The 26210-nt window shown below is 43.0% G+C and overlaps 1 protein-coding gene across 3 annotated transcripts; it reads right to left on the minus strand.

Moving 5' to 3' along the window:
* Positions 1–24: 24 nt before the first annotated feature.
* On the minus strand, positions 25–25968 carry kat6b (K(lysine) acetyltransferase 6B). 3 transcript variants are annotated; one of them, XM_029279690.2, is made up of 17 exons: positions 25722–25968; positions 22608–23481; positions 16684–16792; positions 14995–15110; positions 14690–14771; positions 14051–14180; positions 12127–13088; positions 10882–11003; positions 9830–9942; positions 9551–9692; positions 9246–9407; positions 8370–8463; positions 6558–6789; positions 6104–6263; positions 5402–5683; positions 4230–4524; positions 25–4115 (listed from the first exon to the last, which is right to left on the minus strand). In XM_029279690.2, exons 2-17 carry the CDS (start codon positions 23223–23225, stop codon positions 1294–1296), a joined length of 6441 nt encoding a protein of 2146 aa, XP_029135523.2. In that variant the 5' UTR covers positions 23226–23481; positions 25722–25968; the 3' UTR covers positions 25–1293. The 3 variants fall into 3 exon arrangements, with proteins under 3 accessions (XP_029135523.2, XP_065805920.1, XP_065805919.1); XM_065949848.1 differs by having other exon boundaries at positions 13033–13088; positions 25722–25964; XM_065949847.1 differs by lacking the exon at positions 25722–25968 and adding an exon at positions 24294–24310.
* Between the last annotated feature and the right edge of the window lie 242 nt (positions 25969–26210).

Genomic DNA, 26210 nt, shown 5'->3' on the forward strand with positions numbered 1-26210 from the left:
AAATTAAAGGAGAACAATCATGAACATGGTCAATCATAATTTATTCTTATGCTAAAATGTACAGCATTTTTAAGTAACTGACAAAAGGAGAAAAGTCATAAATACAAGAATGTCATTCTGTCTGATTTTTGTGCACATAGCCAGGTATTTCCCCCCTGTTCTTACCAGCAACTCTGTACAGGTACAAAGGCTACAAAAGAGCAATATAAACAAAAACACAAGTACAAGTTGCGTTTTACATGCAATCCATTAGCTTAGTTTGGTCTATTCACAGGCTCTATTCTTCTACATTTCAGTAAAATATAAATCCAACATTTTATAAAGATAGAAAACAAATCTACAGATGGAATGAAAACGTAGCTTTAAAGGCATTATGTAAAATATCAACTTTGGACTAAATTTATATTTTCTTTATTGTTATTCGTCAATATAATCATTAGGTTCTTTTAAATTCTGCCACACTTCTGGACATTTTGAAATGTTTTAGAATTCAGGGTACAAACACTGAGATATGCTTTGTTATTTCGACAGAGATCAGTCTGCTTTATTCAACAGAAAGCTGCCTCAAGGAGATCTGTTACAAAAGACTTCAGAATTATACATACATAGCAATAAAACCTCTCAAATCGAACAGAAAACAGGACTAAGTTTACATTTTTTTACATTATTAGAATTAACAAAATATAGTTTCATCTTGCTCCCTTTCGAGGGAAACCTAATAAAGGCCAGATATCTTTAAAATGGCTTGCTATTAAGCACAACACTTGTACAGTACTACTCAATGCACTGTCACTAACAGAGACTGAAGCATGCTAGTTGTCACTTTACAAAATAAGTACAATAATTTAAATATACAAAGGCATGAGTATAGTACAAACTAATTGTCAGCACTGTTAGACAGGTACACTGAACAGGTTCAAACTGCCTCTAACTCCTCTTGTAGCAGGCACATTAAATGGCTTCATTTGAGGCTGCTACACGACTGATGAAATCTCTACCTCTGAGCTCTGAACCCGCCTGCTCTAAAGACACATCAGAGACACTAACACTAATTAAATAGATTTTCATCATATTGATGTAAGGCTTCCCATTTGGAGAAACAAAAATACTTTTTAACAATAGCTTCAAAGTTTACTCATTGATGAAAATTTTTGCATTCTTTCCAAGTGCTGCTGCTGGTTTTTAAGTAATAAACAATAATAAGAAGACACCCAAACAAAAAAAAGGCCAGATCAGTGCATCTTTAAACAGCAAAATGCACACGAGAAAAAAACAGCTCAGTCCTGCGGAGAGTTACCGCCTGATGAAAGGCCCTTTCAGGGACTGCTTGGACATGCCTGTGTTCATGTAACCATGGTGACCAGCTGGAGTGTAGTGTGCCACCATGTTGCCATGTGGTGGAGCCTGCATGGACTGCTGGGGGTATGGCTGTGTTCCCATCATGCCCATCTGCATAGAGTACTGGGCTGACTGGTTCATGTAGGCATGGTTGCCATGGTAGCCACTGTTCATCATGGGCTGGCTCATGCTGTAGCCGTTCATGGCGTTAAGGGAGGGCATGTTCATGGAGTTGACGTTGTAGGCTGGTGCCGGCATGATGTTCATGCTCATGTTCATGCGCGGCATGGTGGCCAGCGTCCTGGATGGCGCCTGCATGGACACAGTCTGCGGCGGTCGGGAGTACATCTGCTGCTGGTGGTGCGACAGCGGGGCAGACTTGGAGCGTGCTGAGATGTGACTCTTGGAGGCCATTTGGGGCTGAATCCTCTGCGATGGAGGGATGCCCATGTTACGCTGGAGCATCATCGGCGACGGGGAGCTGAGACTGGGGGGCTGGGTCATGGTGGCCTGCACCTGTGGGTTGGGGACTCGATGTGAAGTCTGGGACAGAGAGACCAGACTGGAGTGCTGAGATGACAGTGAGGGCGTGTTTGCATAAGATGTGATGGGGTGTGAGGCCGAGTGGTTGAAAGGCAGCGAGTGAGGGTGGTCGATGAACGTGTTGGTGAACTGCTGCAGTTTAGCCAGACTGAGGCCGGATGACTGCGAGTAGTGCCCGCTGCCATACTCCCCCTGGTGGTTGATCCTCTCGTAGAGGGCAAAGTTCGGGTTGCCAGATTCTGGGATGTCTGCCAGCTGCATGGTGGTGGTGAAGTTGGTGGGTATGGCACATTGCGCCATGGGCTGCTGCTGGCTATGCTGACTGTGTTGATTGTGAAGGCCGTGCTGAGCGTGCTGATTGTGCTGGCTGAGCTGATTGTGCTGCAGGTGGTGATTGTGGTGATGACTATGCTGGTTGTGAGGATTGTGTTGACTGTGCTGGCTTAGCTGATTGTGTGGACCGTGCTGATTGTGTTGGCTGTGCTGATTGTGAGGGCCATGCCTGCTGTGGGAGCTATGCTGACTGTGTTGAGAGTGTTGGCTGCGCTGGCTGTGTTGACTGTGCTGGCTGTTGCTTGGGGGCCTCTCCACCACCACGCAGCCCTGCGGCGACTTGACGTTGCAGTGTGGCGGCGAGCTCAGGCTGTTTGGCTGAATCATCCCGCAGCTGCCGGGGTTGACGGCGGCCATTTGCTGGCTCACAGCACAGCTGCTCTGGGCCAGGCCGCTGGGGGGGATGCTGCCATAGGAGCAGCTGTTCTGGGTGGGGCCTGCCCCACAGATGCTGCCCCCCAAGGTGGAGTCGTAGCTGCTGGGGTTCTCGTAGTTCTCGGTGGTGCTCTCGATACTCCCTAAATCGCTGAAGCCGCTGTCCACCACCTGCTGAGAGTGATCCGACACTGATGGCACGTCCATCATGGGGCTGGTCTCCATATTGTGGAGCGAGGGTACTGAAATGGCGCTATGGTCGGGGCTGATCTGAGTGTAGCCACTTTCCAGGATGGAGACAGCCGGGCTGTTGACAGAGCGTACTGACTGGCTGGGGTGGGACTGTGCAGAGGAAAGGGGGCTGCTGTGGTCTGACTGGGGGCAGTCATCCAGAGCCGTGAGCTGGGGGCTTTGGACCACATGGGTGTAGGTCTGCAGGCTCCTGCATGGCTCCTGGCTCTCCACACAATCTTGGAACACATTTTCCCGCTCTGTCTCCTGCGTCAGGGACTGAACAGCTTGTGCAGTCTCTGAGTCAATCTCTGCGCAGATCGGGGGATTCTCCCTCAGTACGGGACTGAGTGCCGGCCTGTCAGTGGGCAGAGGAGGTGGGGGATCTGGGTGAGGACTGGGCGTGCTCTCTTCCTCTGACTCGGAGTCTGCAGGGTTGTCAGAATCTACAGCTGCTACTGAAGCCACTGCTACTGCCTCAGGTTGTGGTGTTGCTACTGTGGTTTCTGCCACTGCTTCCTGGATGCTGTCTTCAGCAGTGGCTGGTTCCTCTTTACTACTCGGCACAGTAGAAACCTGCTGACTCAACTCAGAGTCGTTGTCTTCTTTTGATTCTAAAAAAGGTTGAGAGCATTCCGGTGTTTCTTTCAAACTCTCTTCCAAGTCTGCTTTGCCGCTCTCAGGTGCTGCAGTCTTGCTATGACTATCATCTTCGTCATCTGCGTCCTGATCTTCTATTTGTGTTCTCTGCTCGTCCTCCTCCTCATCTTCCTCGTTATCATTCTCCAGTGATTCAGCACCCTCTCTTATGTGCTCCACATCTTTGGCTGGCGAGTCCTGCCCATGTTCGCTCTCTTGTTGGTCATCCTCACGTGGATCTGGGGATTCTCCTCTCTCCTCACACATGGTGGGCGACACAGCAGCAGGAGATGCAGGCGAGCATACTGGAGAAGCCACTGGAGACCCTTCCGGTGAAGTTGACTTCTGGGAACCATTGTCAGCAGGACTGGAAGGCTCAGAGGGGAGCCTGTCTAGTGACATCTCCGCAGCCCTGCTGACCTCATCTGCACTGACAATATCCTGGTCAGGTTCCTCTTTTGCTTCTTCAGTCTGAATGTGGTGCTGCTCAGCCTCCATCGGGGTCTCAGGGGGTGTGTAGAGGTTGAGCTTGAAGCCCATCTTTCGTTCATTCTTTAATCTCCATTTAGGAGGGCCACGTTTGACTCCCTTTGGCCAGCCTTTCTTCCTTTTCACTGGACGTGGTCTGTTGGGTCTCTTAGAGAGAAGGTCAGCTCCTAGAGATAAACACAAAAACAGAACAACATTTTTTGTCATGTTAGCTGGAAACGTATAAAAACATTCATCAAACACTATCAAACATTCATTTATTACAATGAAGTTGCAAATACCTTTCTTCCAGTGTTCAAGATTGTCTTTCTGTGCATTCTTCTCCAGCCTCGGGCGGCCTCTACGGCGTTTCATTGGTGTAATCGGTGTCTTGTCCTCCTGTTCCTCCTCCTCCTCCTCTTCATCCTCCATCTCGCCCACTCTGCAGGTGCGTTCCAGCAGGGGCATAGGGCGCTCATCCTCTGAGTTATCGAACGGCTCGTTCAGCACCTCCGTTGTCTCGGAGATGGTTTCTGTTGTAACACTGCTGTTTATTCTCTTTCTCTTACGCCCTCTCTTCTTGAGCACAATGGTTCTCTGAAATACAAATAAAAGAACAACCAAATGAAAACCTCCAGTAGAGTGGAGCACCTTTTGTAAAAGTCTGAAAACTAGGATACTAGTTGGATGACCTTTGCTGAAGTATTCTGCAGAAATTCATTCAGGCCTTTTGCGCTAAATGTAAAATGTTAGAACCACACTGCGAGACTAAATGGTTAAGCAATGCAGCCTGCTGTGGAAAACCACAAATGAGACAGGCAGAGAAAGCAGAAACCACAGTCTATATTTTACATACTCCAGTTGTTTCCCACCGGCTGCCTTACACTCAACCACTCTCCTCTCTGAAATCCTTCACAAGAGGAATGTGAAATCAATTCTGTAACTAATGCACTAAATAAACTCCCAACAGCCAGTGTCGTTCTTTTTCAGGTTTCCATACTGTTTTTGTTGAAAAAGGTCTCCCTGACATCATGAAACCTGCTGTAATATTATCTCAGGCACAAGGGGGCAGTGCCATATAGACAGAACAGATGTTGGAGGCACAGAGGAGGGCAGTAAATTAACCATGACCATTGACAATAGTACAAGGTTTAGGCTGCACAGGCTCGACACCAGCAGTGAAAACACAATCTATTATCTACAGCTGCAGGCACACAGGGAGGCTCCAGATGACAGGAGGAAGCCACTGAACCCTTCACTGAATTCATGAATATTTATCGAACCTTTCCATCTCACCACAGTACACAACATGGTCCCTAATGAAGGAAAATATCTAATGATATACATTCAATTCCACTTTGTTATTTAACCAAATTCCACATAATAAATAAGATTAACTCACAAGGGAGAACAGCTGACTTGAGGGAATGCAAAAAGAAAAACGTGATTCATGTCAACAAACAGAAAGAGTCACCTTTCTTTTGGCTGCAAGCATTGCATGGGCTTTTGTAAGGATGGGCGGTGAGCCATCGGAGGCGTCAGAGTCTTCCTCGTCGTCGTCATCGGCGTCGTCATCGCTCACTTCCTGCTTCTGTTGGATGCGTCTGGTCCAGGAAAGTGCCGGGCGGCGTTCGTAGGTCCTGAAGGGGACCTTACAGTGGACTTTAGTGAGAGGCTGCCTGCTACCATGAGTCATCATGTAGCCCTCTCTCTCCTCCTTCTCCCAGCAACTGGCCTGCTCCTTCAGCCGCTCAGCCTGGTAATTAAACAGACAAGACGCATTATCTCTGGGAGCGGCGCACGCACGGCTCCAACATCTGAGCAATGAGGCTAATGGGAAAACAAGGGATTGGAATTAACATCATGACAAATGAATCGCTGCAGGTTTCTCCTGATAATAAGAGCAGCGTCCTGATTGGATGTATGCCCGTCATGGAGGAAACATTTCCGTTAAGCAACCGTGGAAGGATTGCATTTCATGGAATATTCAGCACTATCAATTATGTAGTGAACTGATTTAGAGCAATTTTGCACAACATTAAGTGCCTGCTGACAGGGAGAATGCTTTCCCCGGTAATGGCCTCTATTTGAACTCTCCAGCTAATCAAACAAACATCCCATAATAGCATTGTCGGCAAGTGTAAACAAACAACTAGCGTCTCCTGATTCAACCTACATCCATCTCTGCCTCCCTCTCCTCCTCAGACAGGACGGCATTGTGAGTGGTGGAAGGCGTCCAGCTCAGGGCGTCGGGGTCTACCTCGTTCTGCCGTGGGTTAGCCCTCAGGCTCTCCATGTGCCTCTGAATCAATCGCTCTCTTCTGATCAACACAATCCTAGGACACAGAGAGAAAAGCCCATGAGTTCATGTCCAGTAAAGATTGCACAGGCCAGGGTAGACAGACAGAAGGGAGACAGAAGGTGGTGTGTGGTTAAATATGAGCACAAAGACGAGCTCATTGAGACAGCAGGTGCTCCATGTCCTTGGGGGTGCTTAACCTGACTTACTTCTGTCAATATTCAGCGGCATTAATGGATATGCTGTTAAAAATACCCGCTGGCCTGGATAAGTCAGACAGCATGCAGAAGCGGCAGCACGGGCTGAAGGAGACTGCGACTGGGAAACTGACCTGCCATCCTGTCTGTCAATCATGCCGAGCTGCTGGAGAGTAGCGGCGATGTCGTGCGGACACATCCCAGTGGCCCTGCTTATTCCTTTAACACTGATGTGTTTATCCGGGTGCTTATAAAGGTACTCCAGTATGACACTTTTCCAATATGCCAGGTAGGATAAGCGACCCAGATCTGACAGCGGCTTCTCCGGGGAGCCGGCTTGTCCTTCTTGCCTGGTGAGAAGGTAACCTAAAAAGACAAGATTCAAACAAAAACAAAATGCTTTAGTCAAGCTGGAGGCGGCTGCTGGGTTATTTCAGATGCATTTAAGTCCCTACACCCCCTCCCTCATGGATTACATATTCATGTAAGGATGTGACACCGAACCCTGGTTGGGATTTCACCTTCAAATAGTATAAAGAGAGGCGAGGCAATCAGTTTTTCTCTCCTTCAACCTCTGTCAGAAACTGTGATACATGCTGGCAAGGGCAACAAAGGAGGCTGGAAGAGGGAAATAAAGAGGAAACAAAGCGACAGAGCGAAACAGAGAAGCAGCTGGATGTCATTGCTCACAAGAGACTGCACTTAGGGGAGATAACGAACAAGAAAAAAAAAAAGCCCAATACTAATATGTATCTGTGAGTAATTAGTTTTATAGCGGTCCTGTCAAGGGTCATCCATTATGAGCCGCATGAAATTAATTAATGGCTTTTAATGTGCACCCACTACCGAGAACCAAACAAGCAAATCTAATCACCAAACAGTTAACACATAATATTCCAGTAATCACGACAATATTCATTACTAAAGCTAAGAAGAAGTGGCTGTGATGGAAAAAAAAAACACTTACCGGTGAATATTTTAATTTTTTCATTTAAAAAAAAAAAGAAAAAAAGCTTGTCATATTTCATTCAGTGTCATTTAAAAAGACATATTACCATTAATAAGCTGATACAAAAGAGCCACTCTACTTCCTTTGAATTATGATATGAAAGACCATTTTTCACCCACTAAGGCTCTGCTCTCATAGCTACCTGAGACAAACTGTTCCTCTAATACAATCCAATATAACAGAAAATCTTAATCTAAACAACTTCCAGCTCCAAAGCTACATTTTCCAATAAAGCCTTCAAAGAGCTCAGGACTCAGCTGTGTTCAATCTCCCTTAATCCCTGTCTTTGTTATCAGCACACTCTCAATATCACAGATCCTCTTGCATCTATGAGTCTCAATGGCTCCCAAAGTGAACAGGAAATCAAATGCTCCATTACCGCCCGCCCACCCTGCACCGGCTTCTTTCTTCCCCCCCCTTTCTCTTCATCGCACACAAACTCGGCAAAGAGACATCTACTGAAAACAATAAAACGCCTATAATGACAGAAAGAAAACTGGGCTGCCTAAACACAGAAATCCACTCAAGGCAGCAACTGTTTTCATATGTGGACCACAAGGCTTTAAATATTATATGTGCTGCATTTACTGGACTAAACATAAAATCAGCATCTACACCTTCATGCTAGTCAAGGAGGAAAACAGGGTTATTTTCTATACAAAAAAGCACTTAAGGGATGATTAGGTGAAATCGTATTGCCTGTCAGATAATGTATGCAGTATGTAATGTAATGTTTTCTAACTCCTAATCTTTTGTGATTGCAGAAGCACTGTACAAAGAATGCTCTTGATTAGGCTACTTCAAAGTTTGAACCAAATAACAGCACCTTGCCACAAGCGACAAATTCATCCCCTCTAATCTGAAAGTGTGTTTAAAAACCGATGAGAAAGAATAAAAACCTTAGTTCAGTGGTCTGAAAAAGCGTTAAAGAACTTACTGAAATCAATAAGGAACCTTCCAAATCCTTGCCTTTGGTACTGAGGCATGATCATTATGCAGGAGACATTGTACTTCTGCTGGCAAAGCTTTTCCTGAGGGAAGGAGAAACAGATCAAGTATGTCAGAGCTCTGCTGAAGCTGGCAATTTACTGCACCTGCCATTGTCCTTGTCTGGAGACATGCACGTGTACACATGCACACCTCACAGACAGTGTGATGAGTTTTCACTATGAACTATCACTCTGTTCTGGGGTTATGGCTCCAGTGCACCAAAATCATCTTTCAGTCAGTTTAACTCAGTTTTTGATTGTTCTATTAAGCTTCTCACATTAAAAAGGTCAGATTGGTAGGGAACCATGTGTATCACAGTTTAAAAAAACCCCAAATATATAATATACATTTTGTAGTTATTGCTTCAAAGCTGTCCAAAACCAAGCGCAGCTATTTGACTGGTTCTCTTTTAGAAGTTTGGGGATTTTATGACACCAAATGGTTAGCATCCTTTTGTTCTGGTAATGAATGCTTCAACAACTTTTTTTATTATTGTACCAAAATTTTAATCAAATGTCACTCAGTGGTTGAAAAGGTGTCACAGTTTGCAGAGGCTTAAAGCGTATCCAAAAATGTCCTGAGTTTAATTCAAAAGAGTCAAAACCTACATATAACTGATGTACAACAGAAAATCTTCACACTTTAAAAGCATTTCTTTGTGTGTGCCATTTTCGCTTGACTAATCCATTTCATCTTGTGTTCACTTAGGCACCGCTGAGAATCAGTTAAACTGAAGTTGCAAACATGGGTTGGCTATCAGTATCATTGAAAAATGACGTGTGGTATTCCTTCATTTCCCATTTAATCGCCCTGTAATTCTTACCTTGGAGAAATAGCCCACAAGATGACAGCCCTTCTCATCGTTCTTTGTAAGTATGTAGAAGAGGAAAGGCTCCACATCATAATACAAGGTCTTGTGATCCAGGAAAAGCTTGGCTAACAGGCAGAGGTTTTGGCAGAATAGTTTGCTGACATTTCCATCAACCTAAACACAGAAGAAAAAGAGCAAGAGGACAGTGTTCAAACAGCTCCCACATTTTTGTTCTCTCCCTCCTCTTCCCAGAACCCATTCAGTGGAATCTCATGCAGCATACAGTTATTGCTTTATTGCTGTAAAGAGAAGCTGACCTCAAATACGGAAAGGTCGTCCTTTCTGTAGATTTCATTGGCTGGCGGATGGAACCAGCCACACTTCTTTGTGTGTCTCTGGAGAATGTTTTTGCTTCTCATGTACTTCAGACAGAACTCGCACAGATAAAGCTTTTGTAATCTGACCAAGACAAAAGAGAGAGAGAGAGCGAGCTGCGGTTTTTACTTCAGCGCGAGATTGGTTTTCAAAAGAATATTGAAATAAAATGTTAGTCCAGTTACAAAGAGCATCGTTGGTTATTGAAAAAGAAGCATTACCTTGAATATTCAGGTGGGTAAGGCGACGAGTACCAGGTCTGAATCTCGTACTTCCCAAATTCAATGAAGGCAGGGCATCGCATGGAGTCTGTATTCATCAAAGATCCAGTTCTCTGTGAAAAGATTATTGAAAGCACATGAATAAATGTGGTGACCCCGACGAAACTCTCTTACACTTTACCCTCTTCATTCAATCATCTAATGGCTGAAATCTTAACTAAAGATTTAGAGTTCACATGCTGAAACAACAGATATATCAAATCTGATCAACATATTTTACCAAAAGTAATTACAAATAAATCTATAGTCCCTGACACTGGGTAAACTCCAGATGCATTAACTTTCAACACAGTTAAAAAAATATGAGATAAAAAAAAGGAAATAAAAAGACTTATTTAGTGTTACACTTGAGCGTATGTATCCTGAATCGAAATAATGCAAAAGCATAAAGTATAACTGTCGTCCTTGGCACTCTCAAAACCTCCATGCTAGTCAGAAACAGGCAGGAAAATAAAATGAGACAAAGACGACAGTAAGTCACGGTCAAACATTGTAATCTAAGTGAAAAAGTTCTTAAGGAATTGAACTCAATGTGCGAGCTGCTGTGGTTAAAAGATGTTTTCCAATCGAACATTTCCTGGGCTTCATACTTCGCCATACTAGTAGTTAAAAGTTAATAAAAATATTTGTGGTACTTTTTCAGTTATATTATAACTGCGATGAAGAAGCATGCATATCTCTTAAATACACTGCTAGCTGCTAGCGAGGAAGCTATCAGACAGAAATGACTTCAGGTAAACCCTAACAACAAAAGACTGTACATTTCTGTGGAATAAAATTGTTTTTCAGTCCTACTAAACTGCCAAAAACTGGAATTAATTGACTTAACAAAAAGTAAGCCCTTGGATGTGTCACTGAAAACCCCCTTTTCCTGTGTTGCCAACGACAACCATTTTGTTTACATTGAATATATCACTAAAATGCAATAACATATTAGGTTTAAACTGTAAGTGTAAAGTGTCAGGTTAGGCCTTAAATTGATTTCTAGGCACCTGTGCGGCGAGTTCCTGGACATGTGTGAACGTCTCGATGTCCTCCTCTGTGACGTGCTCTCGGGACATGGCGGCAAATTCCACTCGAGCCTCCTGCTTTACTTGCAGCTCCCCGTTGTGGCCTGTTACAGGCACAATAAAACAACATCAGCACATCAGATAGCACATCGACAACGGCCCGTTTGAAGCAGCCGTGGCAAAATAATCTCATAAATGCATTCTATGCAAATGTGCTTATGCTGTGAGTGCTGCTGCTGTGCCTGTTTGAGGCCGTGTCTCTGAGGAATTCCATAATGTATCATCTTTGCATGTTTATATGAAAATCCCTAATGTAATGAAGTGAAACTAAATCACTCTAATTGCGTAACTGCTTTCATGTGCTTAGTCATTCACCAAGACAGTTTCCCATGAATGAAGAAAGCGGATGCAGTGAAGGGAGCGAGTTTCGACATGAAAAGCAACTAATGTTGGAAAGCAGGCAGTCATTTTATGAAAGACATCAACACTATGACTTAACCACCAAAACAAAGAGCCATTGCAAATGGATGTGATGTGTCATTAACATATTTATGGAAATGTGCTGTTGGGTTAATAAGTGTTTGTGCAGTGTATTGTTTAAAAGAGCTTGAAATGTATATCCATTTATTTTGGCTCCGTGTTATTTCTTTAGGCAGTGAGTCCATGCCTGGAGACAGTGAAATGTGAGGGTTACTTCTTTTCTATAATCATCATGTCAGCTTTGAGTCAACTTGGGTGGCTGAATCACAAGCTTGTATGTGTCTAATGACTGCTGGAAGTGAGGTTGAGTGGAGACAGAGATTTCAAGGGTGAGGGTGGGATGAGGAAGAAGAGCACTGATGCGACTACAGCCTTTACTAGGTAAGCGATCACAACGTGTGCACTACTGCAGAGGGGTCAAGGACAGAGCAAAGGAGCAACATGAGGGAGTTAGTGGGCCATGCACTATGACAAAAAGCCAACGGGCGAGAGGATGGAAGCCACGTGAACTCCGCAGCCAAGTCAAAAAATATACGCAACGAAACTTGGTTAAGAAACTAAAAGAATTCAAATTAGGCAGAAGATTAGTAGTCTGTTAGGATGCTGAGGGTGTCTTTCAAAGAAAAGATTAGCTCTAGTCTGGAAAAAAAAAATATAACTGCGAGTGTCAAGCTTTAAAAATAAATAAAGAAGAAGCTTAAAGGTGTGGAGACGCAGGTCTTGGCTGGAGTTTTGAGCCTTGCTTACCATGATTATTCTCAGGCTTAATTCTTCCGTCTGTCAAGTCTCCCTTTCCTGGTGAGGGGGCTCCCTTCTGAGGGCTTACTTTATACCTCAGCCTGCCTAGTGTCCTGTGCTTTTTAAGGAAGGGGTTACGTTTGAAATGACTGACCATCTTAAACGGGTGTCCTCTGGGTCGGCCCAGCCCAGCAGACGTGGAGTGTAACCTATTTCTATGAAACTCGTTCTTCCCAAAGCGCTGGGGCCCAGATTTGGACGCATGAGGGGAGTCTTGCTTATGGTGCATGCGCTTAGGCGGGGCATAGCAATGTAGCCTCTTTTTCCGCGACTGTCCCTGAGTAGTAAAAATGTGAGAGAGTCCGTCAAATAGTCCCTTAAGTTGGCTGCTATTGCAGAGACTGCTCAGGGAGGGAACACTAGACTGGCTGGAGGAGCTCTGAGGGGAGTTAGCAGAGGTGGAGCTGCTGGATACCTGCGAGGGGGGGCTAAGGCCTGGCAACGTAGGGGCGGGAGGAAGTGCAGAGGACGAGGGGGTTATCTTTTGAGTGGGGTCAGCAGCAAAGGCAAACGACTCTGGAGGCTGGGACAGCTCGGGTGGACCCTCGTCTATAGAGCTACACTGATTGGCAGGTGACTCTACCGCTACAGCGCGCGAGCGACGGCCAACGGGGGAAGGGGTAAAGAATTTGGAAAGCCCATCGATAAGCCCTTTGGTTTTCTTGTTAACGGTGAGTGTAGCTGGGGTGGAGGTGGGCGTGAGGGGGGGAGTGGTGGTGGGGGTGGAGGTGGTGAATTGGGTGGCGTCGACCGCACAACAGGGGTCTGCAACAGCCAATCTGTCTCTGGCGTCCTTCACAGATGCAGCATGACCAGATGAAGGTGTAGAACAGACGGTAATCTTTTGACCCCTACCAGGTGACCCTCTTCCTCCAAGTGCTACCATGGAGCCGTCACCACTGGTTACAGACCTGTTGAGACAACAAAAACAAGGTTGACTGGGTCTCACATACAGACTAGTTTTAAGGTACTTCTATTAGGCCTGCATGATATGAGAAAAGTATGTGATGTGAGATAACATTGTTAAATTTTGCATTTATGATATAAAGTGCAATAAAAAAAAAACTAAAATTAAAGAGTGCATATAAGCTATAACTCTAAGTTTTGCATGTTGAATTGCTTTTTCTCAGAGTTTAACATAATACCTGTGTTTGCAACATGTCCCTCTTGAATCCATAATGAATCCCAAAGGCGTTTCTTTTTAACACTAAATTGACAACAATTAATCTGAGGCTAGTGGACAGCTAGTTTACATCAACATGGTGTGAAATTATAACATCAGACTTCCGTCCAATGGGTAAAGTGTACACATACGGAGTGAGGATTAATTGCTTGTTTACGTTTATTTTACTTTCATTTACTGTAATAAATTGGAACTTTTGAGATGTGTTTGTTGTAAATGCTAATATTACGATAACGATGAAAATTGAGCTTCTACTTCACTACATTGCATTTTTTGACATGTGTGACTTTGCAGATTACAAAGACACAAAGTATTTGACCAATCTCTCCAAAAGATCATGTAGTGTTGTAAATTCACCTACCAACAATATAAAAAGTGATGAAACTCGCTCAATGCTACAAAATGTAACTTCTGCTTACACATTCTAATGTCTTCTAATAAATGTCTTTGCTTAATCACATTAGGCTCACTAAAGTTAAAGATAAGATCACACACAAAAACAAAGGGTCTTTTAAACCCCAAAACTTAATGATTGCAATGAAGGTACTAAAGCTAAACTAATCCAGTTCGGCTCCTTTTCAGCAATCTGACCATGTTTTAAGACATCAGCAACTGATTTGGAGCACCATGAATAGAATATTATTACAGTTAATAAAATGAAATCTTATATCCAGATTATTGCACGCTTACATTCTTTGTTTGAGCTTATTTCTTGGCCTTCCGACTGGCTTTGCATATCGACGTTTGATCTGATCGGCTTTCTTGTGCAGCAGTTTCTTCCCATTCTCCTTCGGCCTGCAGACTTGGCAGACCCAGGTTCCTGGAGAGCATCCAAACACAGAGAGGGGACCGTTTAGGTGGGTTCATCAATTCAGAGGACATACAGTACATTCATTCGAAACATTTCCTTTAATACAGAGGGCTGGCGTGCATCCCACCAGCTCACAATGACAATCAATTACTCAGCACAAAGTGAAAATCCATAAGAAAAACATTGGGTCAATTCTCCGTCCAGTGAAATAGACTTCATGTCGGCTTGTTGAGCAAAGCTATGTGACTTGTATGAGTTGCTGAGTTGCCTGCCAAATGTCCTACTACAGTACATGCACCATCATTACAAGCCTAGCTGTAGGGTCAGTACTGTAATCCAGAGATAGCACATCTCCCTGGGGATGTTGGAATAATTTGATATGCATGCAAAGCTCCTAATAAGCCACCGCTGCCTCTCTGTGTGCTGAGTGACAGCCCCAAACGGCCGTGTGTAAAGAAAAGGCTTTGAAATGACAGCAGAGAGGGAAACAGAAAAGCCAGACAGTGTAAACACCTCACCTTTTGGCATTCTTGAAAGCGGCGGGTCGCAGCATTCCATGTGAAAGCCCCGATCACATGAATCGCAGAATAGCATCTCATCCTGAAAGGTAAACAGCAGGCATGTGTAAGGAATGTCGCTGCTGCATACATGTAACACTCCCCCCCCCCCCGTCATTTAAAATCTTTGGAAAGAATGAGCCCAATCGTGCACCAGAGAGGCTATAAATGTGAGGGAAAACCAACAAATCCTCAGGGATGCACAAAAAGAGATCTACCTCAAGCCAACAACACTGAGAAAATTCTGTGTGCAACATTATACTTACGGCATTTTTCCCCTGTATTCGACAGGAGCTGCAGGTTTTGCATTCAATACACTGCCATCGTAATCTCTTCACATTTGAGGTTAATTCTGGGGAGAACTTCAGACATGATGGATGCCCTTAAGAAGCAATTGAAAATGCACATTAGCACAAGACATTTGTAACAAGCATTAACAGTAACACAAAACTAAAGACAGGGCTTTCTATTCATTCACACAGTGAGGTTAAATATTAACATATTAAAGCACAATAAAATGCCAACCCTGTGTGTGTCCACAACCCTTTTCCCCCACTGCCACCACAAGTTGTGTCTAAAAACAGTATGATCAAACATCTGAGCAGCTAATTACAGATAATTTGATCTTAATGAGGCAGAAACAGTAGCAGCACTCATTCTAATGGAGGCTGATCCATGAAAGTCATGTAAAAGCCTGCCTTCTCCCTCACCCGGCTCCCTCTCATGGTTGTAAAACAGCTGTTTTACAGTGAGAGCACAATTTGTGTACACTAGAAGCGGTTAATGAAAACCACCTCGATGCTACTTAGTCAAATTTGAGCCATAAAAATGTCACCAGGAGAACAATTCCTTACGGCATTTAAAATAATTGGTCAAACATAAATGACTCCTTGGTAGAGGTAATTTTATGGGGAGTTAGCAGTTTTGTCTGGAACAAAAGACCAGTAAAGGAAATGCCACCAATCTGCAGCGCGGAAAAGGGTTGATCTTTGATCCGCTGTGGCTGATTTGCTCTATAAGAAGAATATGAATTGAGAGAAAATGACTCGGGTGATTTTAGTTTCTAACAGCCACTTATGGAGCATCTGCCCTGCTTCAGCTCGCTGAGGGTTGCAAAGCAATTTAGACCCCTCCAGCCACTCCATTTGAACATTGTTCTACCATTAAATCCCTTGAAGGGAAGTGAAAAATGTGGAGCAAGAATGTGACATCTGTTTAACCGATGGTGAGATCTGCTGCTAACAGGGCTGGGTGACAGGAGAGGATGCTGTACTGTATGAGGTGATGGAAATGTGTCAACAATCACAGAGTTTTGTTTTCCCCCTTTACGCCAAAGTAGCTTCAAGTTTTTGCAAGTAATTTTCCAAATCAATGAGCAGGATTGCTTGATGAAAATATTATATGATGATAGGGAATGACTTGCGGGAAAGGATACACAGGTTGGGACTTGAACCTGAGTCACCTGTTTGGAGGACTACGCGACCTAACTGCTATCTGCCCTCCTATGAATATATTGTATTTGAGGGTTTAAATATGATTCAGAACATGATTTTTAACGGATTTCAGGCACTTTTTCCCCCAGCCACATTCTAAAAAGCACTGTATCATGCTAAAGTTCATAGATTTCTTGACAGAGTATGTGTCCCTAGTCACACACCCCCCAACCGGTTACACACTCAAGTTAACACCAAGTTTCATTAAGATTATTCTTTTCATAGTATTCCATCGACATCTTCAGTTTATGTTTTTTATATATGCTATGTATAAGCTTTCATATATGCTATATGTCTGTGTCTATTATTTTATATGGCTTCACTGCTCATATACATTCATATTATGTTGCTTATGAGTCCTTGTTGAAACACAACCAAGCACACTGAGTTTTGTCAGGTCTGCAGCATGTTGTGGCTTGTGAGAACATTGAAAATCTGAAGCGTTCACACAAGGCGACTTACCACTGCTCCCACAGTCTGCACAGGACAGCAGCTCTTCTGGCCGCTTGTCCCGATTTGACTCTTTCGTTCCAAGACAGAAACTGCATATTGGGATGGGGTCGACCCGGAGCTGGGTGGGAACACAAACAGAGAAAAACTGTTTAAAAACACAGAAACAGGCACAGGCTGTGTGTGTGTGTGTGTGTGTGTGTGTGTGTGTGTGTGTGTGTGTGTGTGTATGTGTGTATGAAAGCCTGTTTGTTTTCTGATTTTTTTTATTTTTTTTATCTTGTGAGGATTTTTGAGATCACTGTAGACATATTGTCGGTCACGGCAAGAAGATAAAAAACCAGTGTGTGGGTAAATGAAACAGCCACAAAAATATGAACTTGAAACATGGGCTCGGAGAATGATAAAAAAAAAAAAAAAAAAAACTAGATATCAATAATAAATGCATCTCTTCCTCAGAGATATGCTGTGTTTGAGATCCACCTCCTTTATCCATTACATCTGCATGGGTAAGTGATCTTAGTAATCATAGTTTAAGGGCTTAATCCAATTCTTAAAGCTTGCACTCCAGTCTGAAAGGATTAACCAGCATGTAATCAAATTACCTCCATAATAAAACATGCTCTCATTGTTACTGCCATGATCCAGTGTAAATGTTGCAAGTCTCAGAACAAACACTCATTTAAGGGCTTACGGGGAAGTTCACAAGAAGTAAAATATGAGCTCAAGGTTTAAGAGGATTTTCCCATTGATCGCTGGGAATGAAGAGGCGCTGACTTCTCAGAGGAACAGTTAGTGTCATCTCTTCATAAACACAGCCTGTCAAAAAGTGAACCAATCGCAGCGCGGCATAAACTCAACATGGACGCAACACAGCTTTCATAATGCGTCCCTTTAAAATATGAGATCATAGAGCCTCTAGAGGAGCATCAAACAAACCACTGGCTCCTTCACTGCTCGAGAGGAAGTTCTTAACGGAAAATAACACTCACAGGGTGTGACCATAAATAACCAACCTCATCATCAGTTTACACACTAAGGCCTCGTCGATTGACTGGAGCTTTGAAGGGCACTCTAGGGATGCCCATAATTAGTTCCTGGTTTCTATGACGCACATCAGCATCCGGACCTCAACAATATTTGCAACCACCATATCTCTATCAGTCCTGACCTTAAGTCGAATGAAGGGACAAGTTTGTAGCGCCTGCAGAGTCAGAATCCTCTTTGTACACGCCTCCATTCATTGCTTCCTCTGTCATCCACCAACATTCATCTCACACTCCAATGGGAAACCGTCCAAACTGAATCTGTCCTCCAGGAAGGGCATTTTTATAGGTGCAAGTCACCGGTGATCGGGCGGACAGTCATTGGAAAAAAAGTCAGTGAAGGAGAAGGTTACCTCGGCATAGAGCGTGATTGAAAGTTCGTGTATAGCCGTTTGATAAAATCTTCGTCGCTGGAAGTCCGTTGCTGTCAGGCCCGGCTACCTGTTGGATTTGTTATTTCCCTGTTCCTGGTGGATCAGCTGTTCCCTGGAGTAGGAGATGCCAGAGGAGAAAAGCCCAACTCTGACTTAAACCTACTGACTGACTTAAAAACTTTGGTACCGTGAGTACTTGGTGTGTCTTTTGTTTCTTTGCTTGGCTCCTATTTTGTGCAGGTTGGCTATTTTTTTGTTTGCATTTAGTTTTTGTTTGTCGGAGTTGACTCTGACTGGCACCCCCAAAATTAAAACCTTGTCAAACCCGCTACAAAAAGCTGTTTTTTCCATCCGTCAAACAAACACAAAGCCACGAGAATCTGTCATTAAAACGAATCTGACCGGGGGAGAAACGATTCAGCGGGGATTTGGTCATCTTTCCTGACTGTTGTATCAATTAGTTGTTATGGTGATGGGAAGCAGTTTACTGCCGCATCAATGATTACTCTATTTTCCAACCTGCCAGGTCAATATTTGTGAGCAGGCTCTGGCATTAGAAGCAGTCTGCAGCTCACACAGCTGTGAGTATAGACATAAAAACAATGAAATGCTACTGTGCAATGAGGCTGCACTTGTAGGATGTAAGAATGCTGCTCAGAGGTAATTAGTGAGCTTAGAAGAAATTAAATACATTTGCTTATACTGAAGTTGCAACTACAACCAAACGGACCTAGTTGTAAGTAATCCATATGCATCTAGGTTCTAAAACAAGTACTGGTCAGCAATGGCCAAAAAAAAAAAATGTGTGAACAGTTTTATGTTGGTCATATTTCTAGCTAAAATAACAAACTTTTTCTGGCTTCAGCTTCTCAAATTTGTTCTTCATTTTTTTATTTTAGAAGCATTCTTCTAGTTTATGGGTTGATCCAATAAAACGGAGACTGACCATCATTTGGCTGCTATCATCTGGCAGATAAAGGCTCATTGAGGATACATCCATATCGGTATCTATTTTCAGAAATGCATCCATGTGTTAATATTCATTAAGAAAAACATTTTGTTTTGGAAAGCATCTTCTTGAGTACCTTTGCATAGACAAATTGATGGCCACACATGTACAATTCCAAAGGAAGATGTATATTATGAATCCTACCTAAATGTTGACACGAGCTAAAGTTAAAATAGAGCAACAAAAATAGAAGTCCTAGGAACCCAATTTTCTGTATTTTCTTGAATTAATTACTTGTAAAAATTGCAACTTCTGCACACTGTCTAATTGGCTACATTTTCAGGACAGAAAAGTTTCTAATGTATTTGTGCAATTCAGACAGTGCTGGCTCTTTCACTTGCAGCAGCTTTTGGTTAAAGTTATGACCAAAGAGCTTTCGAAGTTTTAAGACTTTGGTACTTTTCAATACTATTGATCATTTTGGCATACTTAATCCTGGCTTCAAGTTCCCAGAATCAGTAATATGTATTTTTTCCCCTTTCAAATCAGTGTAGGTATGAGTCTAAAGAATCCTCCATCAGGGTCTTATTTAATAAACAGAACAAAACTGACAATGTTCAGCTATGAGATCTCATGATGTGCAGTTTTTCTAGACATTACATAAGTCAAACATACTACTTTAAGGAGCAATGTGTAAGAGATGTACTGAGTCCTAAAATGACCTTAATATATCATCAGACATTAAGGAAACATGGTATTTTTAAGTGCTGGCTTCTTTGACAACAATGCAGCAGCCAGTATGTCCTCCTTCTGAGTCTAGGTTCCAGTCTGAAATGGTATGTGTTTGTTTAGACCAGAAAAGGGAGGTGGTTTTAAGGCACCCCCACACAGCTGTTTTGGACGCCACTCAATTTGCCAGGCAAAAGGTAAACCAACAGGTGTTGCAGCGATGGAAGCAGGCAAGCGAACTGGTTCAGCAATGGATTCTACCCGACCTTAAAAGCCTCTGAAAGAAAGCTCCATGACCAGAAACGTGGTAAAACTAGGATAAATATTGGAGATGCTGACAGAAAGAGGTAAGAGCGCAGAAATGTTTCAAGACCTATGCAGAGCTGGTTAAACACCGAAGCTTCCGTGTGCACGACATTGCAATCCACGTGTGCATTGGCTGCAGGTAAGGAGGGGCGGGGGGCCAGACAGCTCTGTCCAATGTTTTGGATTTGGACTGCAGAACCCATTTTAAACTCTGCATGTCAGATTACAGTTACATACTGCTCCTTTAAAACACTCAATTGTTGGTTGCAGCCCTAAATATTTGCCAAATGTTTTATTACTGGAGTGCATTTAGTCTGTCCATTTAGAGCTCATCAATGTTAAATGTGCATTCACTCATAGCGGTGATAAATATTAGCTTATTTTCTTGATCCTTTTGAAGCAAGTTCACCTTATTACTGCTTAAAGAAGCATCCAAAGGCTTCAGAAGATCAGTCCTCTGTGTTTGAATTTCTTAAGAGTGATGGCTTCTTGCTCATGTGCAAAAAGTGCATGTGTCATTTTTGTTATGTTGCCTGAGGAGGAATCTTTAACCAGTGAGTAAACAAATTCCTAAAGAAATGCCATGATTGAGATATCTGCGAGAGTAATACAGATTCAAGAAGGAAAATTATTGTGAAGAGTTGCGATTAATAAGACATCAGAGCTAATATTCAGCCTGTGCATACTACTGATGAAAGGCTCAGAGCTGATAGGCATGTTTTTTTTTTTTTCTAATAAGTATTCACTTCATAACGTAAGTCTCCATTGACTGAGCTATGAAGTCTAATCCTGGAACTGGAGAATTAATTTCCATCAGGAATATTCTCAGGCCTGGTGATTAAAACCAACAGCAATTTGCAATCTGCAGAGCACAAAATATGTGAAAAATAGAGAAACAAACACAGCTGAAGAGACGCTGATGATTTACTTGGGGATTCTAAATTAAGTACATTACAGGAAATTATGCTGCTTCAAAAGAGCAGGCTGTCCTGAGTGAGGGGGTGGGGTCCTATTAGAAAACTGCTGGTAGAGTGAGGCAGAGAGAAAAAGAGAGAGAGAGCTCAAGTGGTTGCATAACACAGCAGGAGAAAAAAAAAAAATACTCTCATTCCTTGCCTTTGTTCCTGCCAGAGTCTCTTCAGAATCTAATAAACTCTAAACCAAGACTGTTCTTTTTTTTCCTCTTCTTCTTTTTTTTTTTTTTTACCTCAAAGTATCTCTCATTCTCAACACACACACTTGTGCTTGAACAACTTGAGCAGGCAGAGCTGTCTCATCCTTTGAAGTGATCTGTAAACCTGGACCGGGCTAGGTGATGTCATCAGACCGCGAGCGATAGGGTGAAATGTTCCAAATGGAAAACAGCAGGCAGGCCCTCCTCAGCTATGAGAACCACTCGCAGGACACTGTGTCTCTAAACAGTTCTCAGTTTCACTTTTGGCCTGACCACAGACACAGTCACAGTTGTGGCTGCAGTATCAAGGTGTCGCTTCCTGATTATTCGCTGTGAAACTGGTGGGGAGCAGGGTGACATCTCTATAGCCTGATGCTCCTCTCCACTTCAGCTGCATGACTTGTGCATAAGTTAATAGACCGCACTTCATCTTGATAACCCTTAACAAACACACGACGTGCAAAAAGCCTTCACAAACAAACTACCAAGATGACTGTACGCTGTTCTCTCGGGCCACACAGTGGAAACTATTTTGCATGAAACATTCCCCTGTCTTTAACAGGATTTTAAAATCGCAAGAATAAAAGTGCTGTCATTTTACAGACATTTATCTGCAGCATGTGTTTCAGCTAAGCACAAACAACCTCTGCCAACTCTAAACCACTCCTGCACAGTGGAAACAATGCAACCTGGAAGTTTGTTTATATGGCTTTATTTCCTCTGTTAGCACAAAGGTCACATGTAGTACCACGAATACTTCAGCTGCCTTTTCTCAGCACTATTTGTAAAGACTAGTTTATGCTCATGCCCCTTTAAATAGCAAACAAAATATCCCAAATCTGTTCACTAATGCTCTGCCACTCGAAAGACAGCCAGCCACATCCCTTAAGGTCATTAGGCTCGAGTTACATAACCTGTGGGAAGCCTACAGCAGACTGCCTACCACACACTGTCAGCATGACTTTCTGATTATCCAAGCTCTCTTATTATGGAGACCAGCAGAAACACAAACCCCAAAAGGACACTCTCTAGATGGCGTTATTGCCAACCTGCCAAACCAGAGTACCAAGGATTAAGACCACAATCGTAAAATTTCAAACTAACTATTTGGTGATGAAATAATGGAAATTTGGCAAAGCTAAGGTCCCAAAAACATCCTGTGTTCCAGCAAAACAAAACTTTTCTACATGTGAGAGCTGTATGAAAAGGTGGAGGTCAAAGACAATTTAAAATAAGAACATCAACACAGGAGTTTTGCTGTGTCGGTCATGGGGATGTTCCTTAAGGATAACAACAGCAGCATATGGCAAACTCTCAAAGTGATATGAGTGTGTATGCGGAGGCCAAGGTGTGTGTACCTGGTCTCGCTCATGCGGGAGGAGGGTCACTGATGACAGGACCAAGGGGGAAGCGCTTGGACACCTGGCGCCCCTTCCCTCCATACTGCCATGGCTGAGCTTATATCGCGGGCCATTTTTGAACAACCTGCCGTTGTTAACCGACCGCTTGGCAGCCAATCGTAACCTCTGCCGGAAAGCAGGGTTATCAACAACGCTTGAGAGGTCATCCTGGTTCCTTAGATACCTCTCGATGTTCTTAAGCGAGGAGCCATGGGTATCATCCAGGCCCTCTATGGCCCTCTTAAGTATTTTATTCCAATCAATATGTCGCAGATCGCTTGAATTCCATATAGATTCCTTTGATGGCACAGATACGTTTGCAGGCGGGATTGATCCAACTCTCCCAGGATTTCCTGGGTCCTTATAGGAGGCGCTCCCCTTATTTGTAACCTTGAGAATAGAGCCATCATGAACACTTAATTCCAACTGCTCAAGGACGGTCTTCTTGTCCAGTCCATGCGATGTGGCCACCGCATGACAGATTCTCTCCTCTGAGGGCCTCTGTTTTTGCCTTTTGATTTTCTGTATTGCTTCAAGAATCCACTCCGTGTACAGAGGGTTTGCAAGTTTTACCATGGTTGAACAATTAGATTCACAAAAACGTGATCCATACAGATTCCCCCTTTCTGCTGCAGAACACTGGGTACATCCACATCCTTTATAAAGGTCAAAAAAAAAATTATGCTCCAGCCAGCATCCACATATTTCTTCTGAATCCTTGGTGTCTCACATTGAACTTCAAAAAAAAAATTAAAAAAATTGGCACGAGTAAATTCCACAATGGTAGTCACCAGCTGACCTGGAACTTTATTTTCTTAATCCCAGATTAAATCTGTGAAGGAAAAGAGAGAAAATTATTTGGTCAAATACACTATTAAACAAATATCAGTCATGTAAATCATTGTTATTTCATCTTTATCACATTCTATAAACTAGGTTATAGCATATTGGATGTAAATGACATGCCATAGGAATGCAGGACTTTTAAAATGTGTTTAAACAGATGGATAAAAACAGATGCAGGAGCTGTCATGGCTGCTAAAAGAAATTTGAGAGACTTAATCCATAGACAGACACCATAATCCACACACTAAAACCAGATGTCCATTTCAAAAATGGAATATAAAAGTCATAACTTCTACACAATGATTGGTAGGCTACGTCGAAACTCTTCCCTGAGTTTACAAAAAAAGTAAGGCTTCTCGACAGATTAATATTTTCGGTTTCAGATACCTACACGACATGGGGGGGGGGGGGGGGGGGAACAAAAAAACAAAAAACAAAAACCCCGCATACAAGTTAACATTTAATTCCTGCAGCAACGTAATATCCAAAATGTCACCGTGACATGTCTGAATGTAACAAAACTGACTGAAAAGAAGGATCACAGCGTTTAAAGTTTAACCGTTACTTGTCCGCACGCGACTTTTGACAGTTCGACGGTCCGCGCGACGACAAAAGTGATCAGCGCGAGCGTTTAATGACAGACGTGTAATCGACGCTTTCTTTTTTTCTTTCCTCTCACTTCCTGACAGCTGCCGTCGGACGTCTAAAAAAAAAAAAGGTGGGCACGTTTTCGCGTGTATCCACCGAGCCGTCTATTCGAAAAGAAGAATCCCCCCCGGTTATAACTACGTAACAAACCCCCAAGAGTTGTGTTCCGCTGAGTTGAGCACATAAATGACAAGTGTTTGCCAGCATTACTGATGTCACCTAAACAGTCGCCATTTTGTTACAATGTTGTAGTTTACATGAATCCGACATGACGCTGATTACAATCCAATGGAGTCTCATTAAACCGTACCTACACTAATGTGCCCTCCCTAGCAACTTCAATATTGGCTGTAAAGACAAGATCCGATTTCTGGTTTGATAAAGCACATGTCAATCTTTATGTATGAGCTCACACTAAGAGGCACGGCACTGGCTGTATGATCTGTCACTTCACTCAGTTGACCCGCCTCTTAAGGTGCCTCCAGTGATGAATTGATATCATGCAATCCCCAACGCTCATAATATCTTAACTAACGCCACTAACCGCAGCGACAGGGTGTAATAAACACATTAATGCGCTAAAACATGCGCAAACTGGCTTTAAAACAATTAAAACAAGATGAGATTTAAGCTCGTTTTCAAAGCGTTTAACACCGCGCCACCTTTACTCAGATTCCTCCTTGAAACAGTTGGTTACACTTGAAAGTGATTTGGAACATTTTAGACTTTAATTGGCTGTTTGTTAAATCTATCATTTCTTTGCATTAAAAAAAAACCCCGCAAAGGCTCTACCGCTTTGGCTTAAAGTGGAACACATTACATTTTTTTTTTTTTTTTTTTTTTAAATCAATTCTGAGAAGCATATAATTCAAGACTCCTGCAGGCGAAAATGTGTCTAAGCAATCGCCTTTTTCGCCTCCTCTTTATCTTCCTCCCCTTTTTTTTCTCATTATTTCCCCGAGAGGAGTCGTAATTCTCTTGATATTTAACATTTAAACTACGTGACGTTAAATACACATAAGATTAAAAAAAAAAAAAAAAAAAAAAAAAGTGTGTTTTTATGCACCGCTCAATGTCTGCCAGCGAAATTATAAACGTCCTGTGTCGCGCTGTGCAATGATGGCATGACCCTCTTTTATCACCATTAACTATCAAATATCTCCAACGAGGGGGAAACAGTGGAGCCCCGGAGAGAAAAAAAGACATGTTCAGCGGGGAATACAAGTTAACACGGCGGCCAGGAAGAGTAGCTCCTTCATCACTGCTTCTCAATTATGTATCGCTAGTTTCTTTAGCTTTCCCCTTTTTATCTCCGCTCTCGTTTCCCATATTTTATTAAGGGAATGATACACAGTCTCCTTGGTTGGGTTTTCACACCGTTGTCGTACATGTTACACAAACCGACCTTACCTATGAAATATGTCGCCTCCGTGGGCGAGAAAGCACAACAAAATTAAACCAGCAAGTTTCATGCAAGGATGAACATATTACAAGTATGAAAGAAGCCTTTAAAAAAAAAACAAAAAAAACAACAACGAGGGCAACACGGGCTACCGTAAATATTCGCTGGTAGTTTACCTCTTCAAGTTTTTCCCCCCCTTGGATACTCCTCTTCATTATCGTCGAAGGATAAATGTGCAGCGACATATCCAAAGCAGGCGATTTCGTGGGATTTGATCTCCTAAAACGAAGGCTGGAAAGCTTGCGCCGAGACATGGAGAGGACCTGATAACAACTAATTGAAAGGTTAATCTACATAGCAGCCTGTGACAAAGTGGTACCCTCCCCCTTCTTCTTCTTCCACTGTAGACATCCCTACTTCAGTGTAGTGGAGCGGACCGTCGCCCCTTTAGTGCGCTCCTACAATGATATTGTCAATTTCACTTCCCCCCCCCCTCCCTCCCCCCCACCTTCCATCAACATGTCCAGTGATGAGCCAGGAGGAACATTTTTACACTTCAGAGTATTTGTAGAACAGTCTCATAACACTTTAATGCCATAACACCCCTATTAGCATGAATTCCCTATGGGCATTTTAACTTCCATTGATGTGCACTAGATATACGC

Source organism: Labrus bergylta, chromosome 21, assembly GCF_963930695.1.
Source record: "Labrus bergylta chromosome 21, fLabBer1.1, whole genome shotgun sequence".
Lineage (NCBI taxonomy): Eukaryota > Metazoa > Chordata > Actinopteri > Labriformes > Labridae > Labrus > Labrus bergylta.